Source organism: Stegostoma tigrinum, chromosome 45 (assembly GCF_030684315.1).
Source record: "Stegostoma tigrinum isolate sSteTig4 chromosome 45, sSteTig4.hap1, whole genome shotgun sequence".
NCBI lineage: Eukaryota > Metazoa > Chordata > Chondrichthyes > Orectolobiformes > Stegostomatidae > Stegostoma > Stegostoma tigrinum.
The window spans coordinates 13,780,643-13,798,894 of record NC_081398.1 but is presented as its reverse complement, the minus strand read 5'-3'; the positions used below and the strand labels follow the sequence as shown (position 1 = coordinate 13,798,894).

Here is an 18,252-nt window from a genome sequence, read left to right as displayed (position 1 = left end):
TAGGAGTTCTAGTTAGCTGTGCTACACCGGGTGGTCTTGGGAAACAGTGTGGTGACTGTAGGTTTTCCAGATTTACTCTTGCGATTCTGTACCTCACACAAAGCTGATTTATGGCTTTTTCTCACCTGTTTTAGGTTCTAGTGTCTGGATCCTTCTGAAACAGAGACGATGCCCGCCCTACTGGAACGACCCAAGATGTCGAGCGCGATGGCGCGAGCTCTTCACCAGCACATCATGAAGGAGAGAGCACGGAAACGACAAGGTAGAAGTGCTGGGAAGGAAGTGTGAGTGTGCTCACACAATGTCTGGCAGGTAGATCAGGGCGGGACAATCTGGCAAAATGCTCAACAGAAAAATCTGCATGTGTCATGCTGTCACTGGCTCCCTGGGATATGTGCTGTTGTTATATCAGAATGCTGTGTTGTTATTGTTATGATCTGGTAGATGCCTGAAAGGGCAGCTTAAGCAGATCCAACTGGGCTTTCCAGAAGGGGAGTGCACAAGAATTTTGCAGGCCTCTGGGACAAAAGTGCTCGAGACCGTTGGACAAAGGAACACAGGGGAAGCCATTTGGCTCATATCGACCTTTATGCCAATCTGGGAGATGACGACTAATTATTCAAAGACTCTTTCTCCATGTTTTTGTGTTTCTCCCCTGGCTGGGGAGCATTCTTCCTTCTCGAAGAATTTTATCCATTTTAATTAGATCTCTGCTCATTCTTCTAAACTCAAATATATTGGATCTGTCTGTTCAAATTATACACGTAGAATAATTTCAGTATCCAAGGGATCAGGTTGAGATCATCTGCAAAGAATGTGGGTGCAACTCACTCAATCATTCCTCGCAGGACCTTGCCCACAGCCTATTAATCAATCCAGGGAATCTTCAATCCTATGCTACCCATAAGTCAGTTAAGGCATAAACTGGATAACTCTCACTCTTTTCTGGTGCCCTCCCCCTCTGCCTTGCCGGTGCCCTCCCTCTGCCTGTTGACCTTGCCATTGTTCTGTCTGTTCCTCCTATCCACTCCCATTCTGCGTGTTGCTCCACCTGCTTTGCCAAGCTTCATAACTCTCTAGCTCCACCTATGTCCCCCACTAGTTGGTCTATCCATCCCTGAGAGATCTACCCAGCTAGTTTCATTCTCCAGAGCTCTCCATCTCCACCTCCACCACTCTTCCAGGCAGCTCATTCTAAATCCTAACAACACTGAATAAAGATTTTCTCCTCATCTCACTCCAAGCCACCTTGCTGACAATTTTGAAATTGTTGTTACTGACATACCAACCAGTGGAAACAGAATATGCTTCTTTATTCTGTCAAAATTATTCATAAATTTTAACACTTCAATAAGGTCATATCTTAATCTTCTCTGCTCCATGTAGCATAAGCCAGATTTCTCTAATCTTATCTTGTATCTAAAATTCCTAATTCCTGGTATCATTCTAGCAAATCTCCTTTGCACTCTTTCCAGACCTTTAATGTCCTTCCTTAAATAAAGTGCCAGGACTAAGCACAGTCCTCTTAATTTGGTCTGATCAATGATTTGTAGAGGTGTAGCATCAGTTCCTTCCTTTTCTATGCTATACTTCTTTTTATAAAGTCAAGACTCCTATAAGCCTTAGTAACAACTGCTCCAACTTGTCTGGCCATCTTCAGAGAATTATACATGTGAACCCCGAGGTCCCGCTGCTCCTGTATTCCCTTCAAAGTTGTACCTTTGAGCCCATACTGTCTCACCCTGTCTCCTCTGTCAAAGTGCACTATCTTGCATTACTCTGCATTGAAATTCAGGTATTGCATATTTGGAAAACTTGCCAATATCTCTGCGAAGCCGCTCAATGTCATCCTCTAATTCACTATTCTACCTCAGTTAGTATCATGTGCAAATTTAGAGATTTTTCCCTCAACACCTATCTCCAAATTGTTCTTTTAAATCAGAAAAGGCAAGGGTCCCAACACTGATGCCTGAGATACATCACTTTCAACTTGTCTCCAATCTGCAATATGCCCACTTTACCCTCTTGCTCCTACCTTTTAGCTAAATTCTAATCCATGCTGCAAGATTCCATCAATACCAAACATTTCTAATTTGCTAACCATCCTGGCATGTGGCACCATATCGAATACTTTCTAATGTCCAAATATACAACATCCACAGCACTGCCTTCATCTGCTGCCTGGATCACCTTGTTAAGGAACTCAATTAAATTTGTCAGACATGACCTGCTATTGGCAAAGTCATGTTGACTGTCAAATATGAACTTACTTTTCTTTAAGTGTAAAACAGTCCTAAAACAGTGGCCCCTAATCACAAGAGGAGACATCTTTTCCATGTTCTCTTTGTCAAAACCATTTAGTATCTTATATCTTTCAATCAAGTCACTCCTCACTCTGCTAAACTCCAGTGGAAGCAAGACTGGCCCATCTAACCAATCCTCGTAAAACAACTTGGTCCAGCTCTCAAGAGTAAATCTCCACTGAACAGTCTCCAATGCATTTAATCCTTCCTTAAATAAGGAGACCAAAACTGAATGTAGTATTTGAGATGTGGTCTCACCTATGCCCTGTTTAACAGAAGCATAACATTCAAACTTTTATATTGAATTTCCCTGGTAATAAAGCATAGCATTCCATTAGCTTTATCGGTTACATGTTGTACCTAGATACTAAAGTCTTGTGACTTCTGGACTAAAATACCAAGATATAGCTACCTATCCAGAGTTCTAAAGTTATTTTCTGTTGAGCAGCACGGCATGGTGGCTCGTTGACTAGTACTGCTGTCTTCACAGCAGCAGGGACCTGGGTTTGCTTCCACCCTTGGGTGACTGTCTGTACTGAGTTTGTGCATTCTACCCTTTTCAGTACGCGTTTCCTCTGGGTGTTCCGGTTTCCTCCCACAGTCCAAAGATGTGCAGGTTTAGTGTATTGACAATGCTAAATTTCCCACAGTGTCCACGGATGTGCTGAGTGGATTAGCCATGGGAAATGCAGGTCTGTAGGGATAGGAACGAGGGTCTGGGTGCTCTTGGAGGGTTGGTGTGGACCCGATGGGCTGAATGGTCTACTTCCACACTGTAGGGATTCTATGAATACTCTGCCTTTTGATTCTTTCAGTGTGTCAACCTTGATGGAAAGAGATCACTGGAAATTAAGTGCCTGTATTCCACAAGTTTTAGGATTACCAATTTAATCTCTAGGATGGTTAATATCTGATTGTGATCACTGTCTAAGAGAAAAGTAGCTCACACCAGGTTTTAGCAATGAATGAGAAACCAAAAACGTATTTATTATACTAAGCTTATTCTCTCATGTGTGACAAAAACAGATTATTAATTACTAATGTGCAAATTTAAGCTGAAGCCCTTGAAATCCAAACACACACATTGATAAACGGCAAGGACAATGCAAACAGTTTTTCGGGAATATTGTTGGGGGATAATAGGCAAAATCAAACAATGTCTGTGGATCAAGAGTCCAAATGCTGAAATAAGTGTCGTGACTTTTTCATTATTCTTTGATTTTTGGTGCTGTATTGTTGTTGACTTTGGCAAACCTCATGTCAGTAACTAGTCATTTGGGCTTTGGCCTTGCTTAAGCTCTCTCTTGACAAAGCCTCTTCAGTGTTAGTTTGTTTCTATTCAGAGCGAGGGTGGGCGAGCACAGTCTGGTTTGCTGAGGGTTTTTGGAGTCATGGCAGCCCAACTGCGCTCTCTCCTCTCAGTTCTGTGATGAACTTCTGCTTACAACCAGTCCAAAAGCTGTTGCTTGCCAGTTTATGTTTTTCCTAACTAAGGATCTTGGTGCCAGCATGTGTCTCAGAAGTATCAAATCCAATTTGTCTCAAATGTCATAAATGCTTGTGTGGCCCAGGAGTGAACAGCGCACAGTCCAACTTTTGTTTCCAGTTATAAAGATAAAATTTGGTTTGCTGGTTTATATTTCCAATAAAATACGTAGTCCCTACGCCTGCCAAAGTAAACGACTCACGTTTGACCACATTGCACTGAATGTACAAGACCTCTGCCAATTGGCTCAATCTTTGTCTGTCTGCAAACTCCTCCTCCATAGCATACTTTCCTACCTATCATAGTGTCATTTCTGAATTTAGCAACTCTGCCTTCACTTCTCTCATTGATATATAACTATAAATGTTAAGGCCCCAGCAAGTGTGGGACCCCATTCATCACATCCTGCCAATGGATCCGTTTATACACACTCTCTGTTTTCTGCTAGCCAACCAATCTTCTATCCATGTGAATACATTACCCCCAAAACCATGACTTTTTCTTTTCCACAGTTGCCCTAGTATCCCAGAGACTGAATGGGACCTGGCAGGATAGAGCTAAGGGCCTGAGACCCAGTTAGCTGTCTTTGATCCACCAAAACAAGATGGTGGGGAGTGGGTGTGGGTGGCAGGAATATGGATGGATATGGTGCCTGAGGCTTTGTGCACTAAAAGATTTGAAACCCTCTGAGTGTCATGGAGCTAGCCCCAAGTGTTATCTTTTCTGCAACCTCTTATTCAGTGCAGCAGGAGGCTATTCAGTCCCTTTTGAGCCTGTTCCATTATACAGGAAAGTGGTGGCTGATCTATGACCTAATTCCATGTAACTGGCTTTACTGTGTAAGAAAACTGCAAACCTCAGACAGGAGTCGGAAGAGGCCATTTGGCCCTTCAATTCTGCTCCACCTTTCAACAAGATTGTGGCTAACCTGTTTGTGGGTTTCAGTCCACTTGCCTGATTTCCTCCTCTAATTTTCCAGTAACTCCCTTATTGATCAAAAATCTACCTATCTCAGCCTTTAATAAGTTTAAAATCCCAACCTCCACTGATTTCTAGGGACGAGAATTCCACACACTGTAATGACCCTCTGAGAGAAAACTGTTCTCCTCATCTCTATTTTGTTTGAAACAATGTCCTGCAGTGCCAGTCTTCCTCATAAGAGGAAACAGCCTCCTGGTATCTTTCCACTCCCTACAGGACCACGCATGTTTCAATATGATTACCGCTCATTCTTCTAAACCCCAATGGATACAGGCATCTAATTTAAATTGAGAAATGAAATCTGTAACTGCTGCCCTTGTGGCCATTGCAGAGGAAGAGGAGGTGGACAAAATGATGGAGCAGAAGATGAAAGAGGAGCAGGAACGGAAGAGGAAGAAAGAGATGGAGGAGCGCATGTCACTGGAAGAGACGAAGGAACAGGTAAAGTTTGTGCCTGGTGGGGGTGGAAAAGTTTGTCTGGCTACTGAATCTAGACGCAGATTGAGGTGGCGATTGGTGATTGAGGCATCGCCTCAACTCAGTGGGAATAAGTGCCCTCAACTGGCATGAATCCATTGCCTTCGTTTCAAGAGGGCACACATGCCTGTTGTGGGAAATCAATGGGATATGGTTGTGACACGGAAGGATTTTTAGATGCCGGAAACAGGGCATTGCCTGTGCAACAGTTTTCTAGAGGTTTACAGCACAGAAAAACACTCTTTGAGCCATTCAGTGATAATTGGAAGTGCAGATGCTGGAGAATCTAAGATAACAAAGTGTGAAGCTGGATGAACACAGCAGGCCCAGCAGCATCTCGGGAGCATAAAAGCTGACGTTTCGGGCCAGGACCCTTCATCAGAGAGGGGGATGGGGAGAGGGTTCTGGAATAAACAGGGAGAGGGGGGGGAGGCGGACCGAAGATGGAGAGAAAAGAAGATAGGTGGGGAGGGGATAGGTCAGTCCAGGGAAGATGGACAGGTCAAGGAGGGGGTGATGAGGTGGTAGGTAGGAAATGGAGGTGCGGCATGAGGTGGAAGGAAGGGATGGGTGAGAGGAAGAACAGGTTAGGGAAGCAGAGACAAGCTGGGCTGGTTTTGGGATGCAGTGGGGGGAGGGGAGATTTTGAAGCTTGTGAAGTCCACATTGATACCATTGGGCTGCAGGGTTCCCATGCGGAATATGAGTTGCAGTCCTTGCAACCTTCGGGTGTCATCATTGTGGCACTGCAGGAGACCCATGATGGACATGTCGTCTGAGGAATGCGAGGGGGTGTTAAAATGGTTTGTGACTGGGCGGTGCCGTTGTTTATTGCGAACTGAGCGGAGGTGTTCTGCAAAGTGGTCCCTGAGCCTCCGCTTGGTTTCCCCAATGTAGAGGAAGCCACACCAGGTACAATGGATACAGGATACCACATTGGCAGATGTGCAGGTGAACATCTGCTTAATACGGAAAGTCATCTTGGGGCCTGGGATGGGGGTGAGGGAGGAGGTGTGGGGGCAAGTGTAGCACTTCCTGCAGTTGCAGGGGAAGGTGCTGGGTGTGGTGGGGTTGGAGGGTAGTGTGGAGCGGACAAGGGAGTCACGGAGAGAGTGGTCTCTCCGGAAGGCAAACAAGGGTGGGATGGAAAAATGGCTTGGGTGGTGGGGTCAGATTGTAGATGGCGGAAGTGTCAGAAGATGATGCGTTGTATCCGGAGGTTGGTGGGGTGGTATGTGAGAACGAGGGGAATCTACTTGGGGCAGTTGTGGCGGGGGTAGGGTGTGAGGGATGTGTTGCGGGAAATGCGGGAGAGGGCATTCATGACCACTGTGGGGGAGGATGTTGCGGTCCTTGATGAACGTGGACATCTGGGATGTGTGGGAGTGGAATGCCTAATCCTGGGGGCGGAGGCGGAGGAACTGGGAATAGGGGATGGAATTTTTGCAGGAGGATGGGTGGGAGGAGGTGTATTCTAGGTAGCTGTGGGAGTCGGTGGGCTTGAAATGGACATCAGTTACAAGCTGGTTGCCTGAGATGGAGACTGAGAGGTCCAGGAAGGTGAGGGATGTACTGGAGATGGCCCAGGTGAACTGAAGGTTGGGGTGGAAGGTGTTGGTGAAGTAGATGAAATGTTCGAGCTCCTCTGGGGAGCAAGAGGCTGCGCCGATACAGTCATCAATGTAACAGTGGAAGAGGTGGGGTTTGGGGCCTGTGTAGGTGCGGAAGAGGGACTGTTCCACATAACCTACAAAGAGGCAGGCAGAACTTGGGCCCATGCGGGTACCCATTGCCACCCCCTTTGTCTGGAGGAAGTGGGAGGAATCGAAAGAGAAGTTGTTGAGGGTGAGGACGAGTTCGGCTAGGCAGATGAGGGTGTCGGTGGAGGGGGACTGGTCAGGCCTGCGGGACAGGAAGAAGCGGAGTGCCTTGAGGCCACCTGCATGAGGAATACAGGTGTATGGGGACTGGACGTCCATGGTGAAAATGAGGTGTTGGGGGCCAGGGAATTGGAAGTTCTGGAAGACGTGGAGGGTGTGGGTGGTGACACGGACGTAGGTAGGGAGTTCCTGGACCAAAGGGGAGAAAATGGAGTCCACATAGGTGGAGATGAGTTTGGTGGGGCAGGAACAGGCTGAGACAATAGGTGCCATGGCAGGTGGATTTGTGGATTTTTTGGGAAGGAGATAGAAACAGGCTGTGTGGGGTTGGGGAACAATGAGGTTGGAGGCAGTGGGTGGGAGGTCCCGTGAGGTGATGAGGTGATGGATGGTGTTGGAGATGATGGCTTGGTGCTCGGGTGTGGGGTCATGATCAAGCAGGCGGTAGGAGGTGGTGTCGGAGAGTTGGTGTTTGGCCTCGGCGATGTAGAGGTCAGTGCGCTATACTACCACTGCGCCTCCCTTGTCTGCGGATTTGATGGTGAGGTTGAGGTTGGGGTTGGAGCGGAGGGCTGCCCATTCTGCGGGGGAGAGGTTGGAGTGGGTGAGAGAGGAGGAGAGGTTGAGGCGGTTGATGTCTCAACAGGAGTTGGAGATGAAGAGGTCGAGGGAGGGTAGGAGGCCTGGGGGTGGTGTCCAGGAAGAGGACTTGTGTTGGAAGCGGGTGAAGGGGTCAGTGGAGGGAGGGTTAGGCTCCGGTTAAAGAAGTAAGCGTGGAGGCGAAGGCGGCGGAAAAACTGTTTGATATCCAAGCGTGACTGGTATTCGTTGATGTGTGGGTGGAGGGGGACAAATGTGAGCCCCTTGCTTAGGACTGACTGTTCGTTTTCAGTCAGTGGGAGGTCTGGGGGGATGGTGAAGATTCGGCAGGGCTCAATGTGGCTGTCTTCTCTGGGGTGCTGGCTGTGGAGCCCACTGACTCCCACAGCTACCTAGAATACACCTCCTCCCACCCACCCTCCTGCAAAAATTCCATCCCCTATTCCCAATTTCTCTGCCTCTGCCACATCTGCTCCCAGGATTAGGCATTCCACTCCCGCACATCCCAGATGTCCACGTTCTTCAAGGAGCGCAACTTTCCCACCGCAGTGGTTGAGAATGCCCTTGACCGCGTCTCCTGCATTTCCCACAACCCACCCCTCCCACCCCGCCCCCGCCACAACCGCCCCAAGAGGATCCCCCTCATCCTCACATACCACCCCACCAACCTCCAGATACAACGCATCATCTTCTGACACTTCCGCCATCTACAATCTGACCCCACCACCCAAGCTATTTTTCCATCCCCACCCTTGTCTGCCTTCTGGAGAGACCACTCTCTCCATGACTCCCTTGTCCACTCCATACTCCCCTCCAACCCTACCACACCCAGCACCTTCCCCTGCAACTGCAGGAAGTGCTACACTTGCCCCCACACCACCTCCCTCACCCCCATGCCAGGTCCCAAGATGACTTTCCGCATTAAGCAGAGGTTCACTTGCACATCTGCCAATGTGGTATACTGTATCCACTGTACCCGGTGTGGCTACCTCTACATTGGGGAAACCAAGCGGAGGCTCGGGGACCGCTTTGCAGAACACCTCTGCTCGGTTCGCAATAAACAACGGCACCTCCCAGTCATGAATCATTTTAACTCCTCCTCGCATTGCTCAGACAACATGTCCATCGTGGGCCTCCTGCAGTGCCACAATAATGCCCCCTGAAAGTTGCAGGAACAGCAACTCATATTCCGCTTGGGAACCCTGCAGCCCAATGGTGTCAATGTGGACTTCACAAGCTTCAAAATCTCCCCTTCGCCCACTGCATCCCAAAACCAGCCCAGCTCGTCCCCTCCCCCCACTGCATCCCAAAACCAGCCCAGCTTGTCTCCACTTCCCTAATCTGTTCTTCCTCTCACCCATCCCTTCCTCCCACCTCGAGTCACACTCCATTTCCTACCTACTAACCTCATCCCGCCTCCTTGACCTGTCCATCTTCCCTGGACTGACCTATCCTCTCCCTACCTCCACACCTATACTGTCCTCTCCTCCTATCTTCTTTTCTCTCCATCTTCGGTCCGCCTCCCCCTCTCTCCCTATTTATTCCAGAACCCTCTCCCTCTCCCCCTCCCCCTCTCAAGTTTTGGGTGGGGCAAGGGAAAACTCTCTTCTTCAAAGATCCCGCCTAATGGATGCAACTCAAAGGGTGGAGACAGTTATTGCATTCTCTCACTTGGAGAAAGACAGCTAAAACATCACGTGGAGTCAGTGTGGCTGTAGCTGTTAGGATCTTTCATCAGTCTCGCCCCGTGCTGTGAAGCTCTTAACTTACCACCCTCACTCATTTCTCCATTACTGTCCTCAGATCTCCAAGATGGAGCTGAAACTACAAAATCTGCAGGAGGAGAAGCACCAACTCTTTCTGCAGCTGAAGAAGGTCCTGCACGAGGAGGAGAAGCGACGGGCCAAGATGAAGGAACAGAGGTACGGCTCCTACTTTTGGATGTGCCCACTTGGATTCTGGATAGGTCTGCACGAAGCTATTAGGCTGCCTGCAGTAGAATAATGGGTTTTGTAGCTGCTGGCTGACCCCTGGTATTTGTCAGTGTGCGGGCATTGACTACTCTTACACAGCTCAACCAAATGCAAGCCTGACTCTGTAGGGAGGCTTGGGCAATGTGACTAAACCTGATCCTGCCATCTGTATTTCCGGTGTCTGCACACATACTATTCGAAATGAGCTGATGTTTAGGAAGGGGATTTCCTATTTCCCAGGGGTTTTGGTTGGTCAACACTCTGTGCACCCATCTGGACACCTTCCTTAATGGCACTTGCAGTCAAATAGCTGGCCAAAAATTTGCACCTTAACTTCAGACTTGGAGCCAAGTATTGGAAGGAAATGAGCAGGAATCAGGAGAGCAATGGGAAGTGAAAACGAGGCTGTGGTTTGCCTAATGATAGGGTTGTTCTGTCAGGAGTGTCAGGCGGAGTAAATGGAGTGAATCATAGCATCCCTACAGTGTGGAAGCAGGCCATGTGGCCCATCGAGCCTACAGCGACCCTCGGAACAATCCAGCCAAACCCTATCCTGTGTAACCCAGCATTTCCCATGAATAGTCCATCGAGTCTGTGCACCCCTGGGCACTATTCGTAATTTTAGCATGGCCAATCCTCCTAACCTGCCCATGTTTGGACTGTGGGAGGAAACCAGAAAACCTGGAGAAATCCCGTGCAGGCATAGAGAGAACGTGTAAACTCCACACAAACAGTTGCCCGAAGGTGGAATCGAACCTGGTCCCTGGTGCTTTGAGGCAGCAGTTCTAACCACTGAGCCACCCGTGAGTGGTTCAGCTTTGGTTTCAACCCAAAACAAAGCAAATTCAACAACTCTCAACGTGACCCTCAGTGTAACATCAGCTACCCCGGTTCAAAGTTTTTCAAATTTTATCCACAGGAAATGGGTGTTGCTGGCTCGGAATGTATTGATTGCCCATTCCTGATTGTCTATGAAAATGTGTTGGGCTGCTTTTCTGAACTGCAGCCATTCATTTGGGTAGTTAGACCCACAGTGCTGTTTAGGAAGGAGTCCAGTCACGCTGAAGAGAAGATACTATGTTTCCCCGTTAAGAATGGTAAGTGGTTTGGATGGGAATTTGCAGGTGATGGCATTCCATATATCTGCTGCCCTGGTCCTTTCAGGTGCTTGTCACCATGAGTTTGAAACGTGCTGTCGAAGGAGTATTGGTGAAATTCTGCACTGTATCTTATGGTATACACTGCTGCTGCGTGTCAGTGGTAGAGGGAGTGAATATTTGTTGCGAAGGTACCAATCAAGTGGATGGTGTCAAGTTTCTTGAGTGTTGTTGGAGTTGCACCTATCCAGGCAAATGGAGAGTATTCCATCACACTCCTGTCTTGTGCCATGCAGATAGTGGATAGGCTTTGTGAATCAGGAGATGAGTTATCACTGCAGGATTCCTAGTCTCTGACCTGCTTTTGTAGTCATAGTATTTATGTGCTTAGTCCAATTCAGTTGGTACTCCATGGTAGCCCTTAGGATGTTGATTGTGGGGATTCGGAGATGGTGATGCCTGGAATATTGCGTGTAAGGTATGATTCTGTGAATATGTCTCTCCAGCTATTGCTTAACTAGACTTAAGTGTTTTGCTAGGCTATTTTAGCGGCAGTTAAAAATCAACTACATTGCTGTGATTCTGAAGCCATGTGGCCAGACCAGGTAAGAACAGCAATTTTTCCTTCGCTAAAGGACTTTTAATGAGCAATGTTATACCTCACTGGGGTAGAACTTCAGAACATCAAGCCCTGCCATTCTTGAAGTTACCACAAAAAGTTAAAGCTTTTTAAAAGTGTACAATACCCAAATTTACCTAGCTTTCAGACACAGTTGACAGAAAGCGTGGACCAAGTTTCTGTGCTTAACAAATCACTATAACTAAATAGACACTAGCTACTGGGTGACAGTTATGAACTGCCAGCATATGACTACTTGTTAAAACTAATCTCTTTAACCACCACGGCCCCCCGTAGACACACCTTGTCAAGCACAGGGTAAAAATCATGGGTGTTGTAGACAAAGGAAAAGACTAGGAAGGCACTTCAGTCGTTCCTGTTGACAGGCCTGCTGAGATGGTGAGTATGCTACTTATTGGTCTTACTTCTTTGGATGGTTCCCCTAGTTTACGGGAGGCATTGCCTGATTGGTTCACAATTGTAGATTGTCTTGATTTAATTAATAAAAAGTCACAGCTTACAGCAATTGATGAAGAAAATGTAACCTAATTTTCTTTTGGCTTAAAGCTGCTTTTCCTGCAGAGAGCAGAGCTCCTGAGCTGGTGGAGGTGAGAAGATTTCTCTGTGTCTTGTTCACAGCCTTGAGCAGTTGAGCTGCCTGAGAACCAATCGCATAGTTGTTGAAGGGCAGAAAGCCTTTGTCATTAATAACTGGTCGCTAGTTCACAGATCAATCAGCTGCAGTTGCCAGCTGAAGCTCAGTTTATATGCAGCCCTTGCCTCCAGCTCGTCAGCAAGCTACACTCAACTCCTGCTGGAGCCAGCAACTGTATAAACTGCGCTTACGATGATTGTCCGATTAGTTGCTTCCAAAGCATGCAGCAATCCTCCAGCCATCCTTGGTTTTAAAATATTTCTCCTTTCAGTCCCCTGTTACAGACGCAGAAAAGTAAAAGGACCTGGTCTTTACAATAAGGTGTTTCCTTTTCCACAACAATTAGCAATTGTTTAATGGTGATCATTAAACTTTTAAATTCAGATTTAAGCCAGAACATTACCTAGATTACTGGTCCAGCAACAATATGATTGAGCTATTGCCTCCCCAGGTGAGCTTGACCCTGGCGGCTGGCACTTGCATGGTCACTCTCCAGTTTCCCCTCATCACCTCTGCGTGCCTGTGCTCAAATAATTCGTGACACGCTGATGTTTCTGAGGGAGTTTACCATAGAAACCCCACTACCTGATGCAGTGAAGATCCAAGAGCATGTTTTATGCCCAACAGGCAGACATCTGAAAGATGAGAAGTAGTGCCTTGGTTTCCATATTTAAGGAAGGATGTCAATGCATTGGAGGAAGGTTTAATTGTCTAATATCTGGAATAGGTGCATTGCCTTAGAAGTAATGGGTGGACAGGTATATTTCAACTGGAGTTTGGAAGGACCGAGAGGTGTCTTGATTAAAACATGCAAGAACCTGAGAGGTGTTGACAAGATAGATATAGTCATTGAGCTGTACAGCATGGAAATGGACCCTTCGATCCAACTCCTCCATGCCGATCAGATTTTCTCAATTAATCTGGTTACATTTGCCAGTTTTTGGCCCATATCCCCCTTAAACCCTTCCTATTCATGTATCCATCCAGATGTTTAAATGTTGTAATTGTACCAGCCTTGACCTCTGGTTCATTCCATACACACACCACCCTCAGCCTGAAAAAGTTGCTATTTTGGTCCCTTTTACAGCTTTCTCCTCTCATGTTAAACCTATGCCCTTTATTTTGGACTCTCGCATCGCGGGAAAAATACCTTGGCTATTCACCCTGTCCATGCTCTTCATGATTTTATAAACCTCTATAAAGTCACTCGTCAAGCTCCAATGTTCCAGGAAGAATAGCTTCAGTCTATTCAGCCCTTCCCTTTAGCTCACTTCAATCCTGGCAACATCCTCTGAAGTCTTTTCTGAGCCCTTCCAATTTTAACAACATCTTTCCTGTTGTAGGGAGACCAGAATTGAATGCAGTATTCCAAAAGTAGTCTAGCCAATGTCCCGTACAGCCACAAAATGACATCCCAACCCCTACACTCAATGCACTGACTAAAGGCAAGCATACCAACACCACCTTCACTACCCAGTCTAATAGCAATGCTACTTTCAAGGAACTATGAAGCTGCACCCCAAGGTCCCTTTGCTCAGCAACACTCCTCAGGACGCTACCTGAAACTGTATAAGCCCTGTATTGATTTGTCTTGCCAAAGTGCAACATCTCACGTTTTTCTAAACTCCATCTGCCACTCCTCAGCCCATCTGATCAAGCAACACGCAAATGCTTGTACTCTGAAGTAACCTTCTTCACTGTCCATTACACCACCAGTTTAGGTGTCAACTGCAAATTTACTCACTATTCGTCTTGTATTCCCATCCAAATCATTTCTGTAAATGACCCAAGATAAGACGATGTTTCCACTCTGGGAGAACCTAGAACGTGGTTCAGATATCAGGGGTCACCCAGTAAACTGAGATGAGGTGTGATTGCTCATAACCTTCATTGAAAATCAATCTTCCCTCTAACTTTTTTTGTCTACAGCATGGACCTCTAGAACCAGAAGCCAAAAGTTGCAGTTGATGTCTGCAAGCCAATCACGATGCATCAAACACTGGAGCAGCGGCATTTGCGTGTTGCTGGGCAGCTTAGAGGGGACATTGGTCATGAATATTTGGAGTCCTTGTCCTGAAAAGGTGGTGGAAGGAGTGTTTTTGAATATTTTTAAGACAGAGGTAGATAATTTCCCACCTTTCTTAACAAGAATCTGCCAGTGGTAGGTGGGAATGTGGATCAACCATTAACTTTTTGAATAGCGAAGCAGACCTAAGGAAAACCGAAAGTACTGCAGATGCTGTAAATCAGGAACAAAAACAGAATTGGCTGGAAAAGCTCAGCAGGTCTGGCAGCATCTGTGAAGAAAAATCAGTGAACTCTTTGGGTCTGGTGACCCTTCCTCAGAACAGATGGCAGCTACAAAATTGTTGGTTTATGTAGGGAAGGTTGGGTTTGGGTTGGTGGGGCGGTGGGTTAGAGGTAGACGTAGGGGTAGATGGGGTAGGGAGTAAACAGTCGGTGGGGATAGAGACCAAAGAGAGGGAAGAGCAGTTGAATAGACAAAGAAGTTGATAACAATCTGGCTCGGAGGGTGATTAGCTGTTAATGGGGACTGTTAGTGACTAATAATAGGTAGTGTGTAATGGCAGGCTATGTGATGACCAGGCCTTTGTGTGGGGTAAGGGGCTAGGACATGGCAGAGTTTAAACCCTAAAATTATTGAACTTGATGTTGAGTTCTGAGAGTTGCAGGGTCCTCAAGCAGAAAAGGTGGTGTTCTTACAGCTTGCTCTGTGCTTTGCTAGAACACTGCAGCAAGCCTGAAACAAAGATGGGGGCAGATAGGAGAAAGTAGCTGAGAGCTGGCACTAGGCCTCCGCAATGTAGCGGTCCATATGCCAATCTGCAACAGCACCACGCTTATCAGCAGACAATAACAAAATCAGGATTGGATCTAAGTGCACAGAGTGCAGTCCGTTTGGAGGATGATAGGTTGGAGTGGGTGACAGGAGCAGACTATTCCTTGCCTCAGTTCTCAATGCTGGGATCTTGCTGTGCATTACCACCTTACCCTGTGTGCCAAAAGCCATGCAGCTTCACTTTAATGCGCTTCATGTGAAGTATATGGTTCGAGATGTACCAATGCATTGCCTTATAGAAATACTGGTATTTTTAACATAACTTCATGTTCACGTAATACATCCTTGCTAAGTTTTATTCATAATTTCCATATTGGCTACCTGATGTTCTAAAATTTTATTTATTTTTTACCTGCCTCAGAAAATACTGACTCTTGGCAGTGCAGGTTGAGGTATTCAGCTATGCTCCAACTTTGCAGGGCCTGTTTGTCTCAACCCTGAACCAAACATTTCTAGCCTTTGTCACTCAGCCACAAGATCAAGAGCTATGTGATGCATTGAAAAGCAAAGGAGTGACAATGTGGAATCAGTTGATTTCCCTGAATACCAACCTATCAAATAGCAACCTTCCTAAATGTAAATGCCTCCTTGGATGAGGTTCGAGTGTATAACTGCTGGCCAGTGATGGCATTTAGTCACTGCTTCATGACATAGCCAGGTTCATAGCTGGCCTAACTTTCCAACAGCCTAATAATACTGCACAGTCTGTGGTATAATTAGGCGGTCAAAGGGCACTGACTATGAGGCCGTAATCTTGTGTTAGAGTTCAAGTGACTTTCACAGGCAGAACTGATACCCTGTTTACCATTTAGCAACACAGGATTTACTACCTGGACTGGATTGCCCTGGAGAAGGCGGTGGTGAGCTGCCGCCTTGATCCACAGCAGTTCATTTGCTATAGGTACACCCACAATGCCGCTAGGGAGAGAATTTTAGCGTTTTGAATGACAACAGTGAACACACAATCTCAGTGTGGAACTATATCATTATGTAGAGCTCAGAGGGGAAACTTGCGGGAGGTGGTGCTCCTATGCATCTGTCCTGTAGGTGATGGAGGTGCTTTTGAACGAGCTTTGGTGATTTACTGCTGTACATCTTGTATGTGTCAAATACTCTGTTGTTGTGTGCCAGTAACGGACAGCGTGAATGTCAAACATGTTGGGATAGGGTGCCTGTTAAACAGGCTGCATTGTCCTGGATGGTGCAGAGCTTGAGTCTTGTTGGAGCTAGACTCACCTAGTCAGGTGGAGAGTATCACACTCCTAATGTTGGATGGGCTTTGGACAATCTGGAGTTTACAAGGTTTTTTCATCTTCCTGGTGAGCTTATAGTCTCTTCCTCGTTCTGAAGGCCAGGAGCTGACTCCTTTGTCATCTAACTCTGTTGAGTTTCTTCGTCCAGATGCATGCATCTGTTTTAAAGATTTACAAATTATTCCTTTCCAGGAAGGCCAGTTCCGCTATATCTCCTTGAACCAGTTGATGGAGCTGTGAAAAAATCCAACAGTGGGTAGACAATTTCCCCTTTAAAAAGGCAATATTTTAAGCCCAATGGCCTAGAATTTGGTTCAAGGTCCACAGTGAGGAAAACAATTTAAACAGTTGTTGATTTGCCACTGTGGGAGCATCCTGGCAGCAGAACAGTTGGATATAACCAGAAGAAATTGGAACCCAGCAGTGGGAAAGTTGGCCTCTTACGAATTTCCTGATCTCCATCAACTGACCACAGGCAACGATGCCTTCAGCTGCCTTGGCTCTGACTCTGGAATTCCCTGCCTAAGCCACTCTGGCCATCGTTCTCTCCACCTCCCTCTTTCCAGCCACTTGTCTCCTTTTCCTATTGTACCATCCACCGACCCCGGAATGCCACAAAAGGAACATTGAAGGGCAAATAAAGGCTCTTAGCCATAATATCATTATTAGACAGAAACAGGAACATCCAACACATTTGCACCTTGGAGAGCTGACACAACTGAGAACAACTCAATTTTCAAATTGTATAGGTGTCATCTGTGGGTCAGTGCGTAGAGGTCCTGTTAGCAGTGTTGTACCATGCATTGGAGACCTGTGCTCAAAGTCTGTGGCTCGTGCATCAGGACTGAAAGGCTACTGCAACCATCAGATTTTTGTTCGTGGGACGTGGACATGACTAGGAGTGCCAGCATTCATTGCTTGTCCCTAGTTGCCCTGGAGAGGATGATCATGAGCTACCGTCTTGAACTGCTGCAGTCCATGCACTGTTGGTTGACCCGCAATGCTGTTGGGGAGGGAATGGTTGACTTGTTTGTAGATTGTTGAAAGATTCCAGACAAATGCCTTTGCCCTCCCCTGCAGGCACTCTCACCGTGATTATCAATGAATTGGCAGCTGGAATCGGCTGTACAGCCTTCTTCATTTGGCTTTTGCCAAAGGTCCCCAGTATCACAGCCTTTAGCCAATTCAGTTCACATCACATTGTCAAGAAATGGTTGGTGGCACTGGATGCAGCAAAGTTTATGAGCTCTGACAACATCCCAGTTATGATACTTAAGGCTAGTGCACCAGAATTTGCTACTTCCCCCGGCCAAGCTGTTCCAGTACAGCTGCAACACTGGCATCTACTTGACAATGTGGAAAATTACCCAGGTATGTCCTGTACGCACAGTGCAGGTCAAATCCAACCCAACCAATTACTAGCCCGTCAGTCTACCGTTGATCATCAGTGAAGTGAGGGAAAGTCTCATTAACAGTGCTACCAAGCAGCACCTACTCAGCAATAACATGCTCAGTGACATACAGTTTGGGTTCTGCCAGGGCCACTGGATTGTTGAACTCATTACAGTCTTGGTTCAAACATGGACATAACAGCTGAATTCCAGAGATGAGGTGAGGGTGACTGCACCTAATTGTCCGAGTGTGATGTCAAGGAACTGTAGCAAAACTGGAATTAATGGGAATGAAGGAAGTTGAGGAGGGGTGGGGGTGGGGGTTGGGGGGGTGCGGGGGAAGGTTGGTGGATTTCTTTGCTGGTTGGAATCATACCTGACACGTGTTTGTTGAAGGTCAGTCATCTTGGCTTCAGGAACTGCTCAGGATAATGTCGTAGGACCAACCAACTTCAACCTCTTCATCAATGATCTTCCTTTCCTATGGTAAGAAGTGGGATGTTTGCTGATGAACACCATTCACAAATCCTCACATGCTGAAATAGTCCATATCCAAATACAGCAAAATCTGGACAGCATCCAGGCCTGGACTGAAAAGTGGCAAGAACATTCATGCTAAATATGACTACCTACAATAAGAGATAATCTAATCACCACCCCTTGATAATCAATGGCAT

General features: G+C 46.7%; 1 protein-coding gene across 2 annotated transcripts in view; it reads left to right on the top strand.

Moving 5' to 3' along the window:
• Positions 1 to 18,252, top strand: part of gps2 (G protein pathway suppressor 2) — a 43,399-nt gene that overhangs the window by 743 nt on the left and 24,404 nt on the right. For both annotated transcript variants that reach the window (XM_048524278.1, XM_059642608.1), the window contains exons 2-4: positions 135 to 262; positions 5,102 to 5,211; positions 9,531 to 9,649. In XM_048524278.1, the coding sequence (XP_048380235.1) occupies positions 169 to 262; positions 5,102 to 5,211; positions 9,531 to 9,649 (323 nt within the window). In that variant the 5' untranslated portion in view covers positions 135 to 168. The remainder of the gene's footprint in view (positions 1 to 134; positions 263 to 5,101; positions 5,212 to 9,530; positions 9,650 to 18,252) is intronic.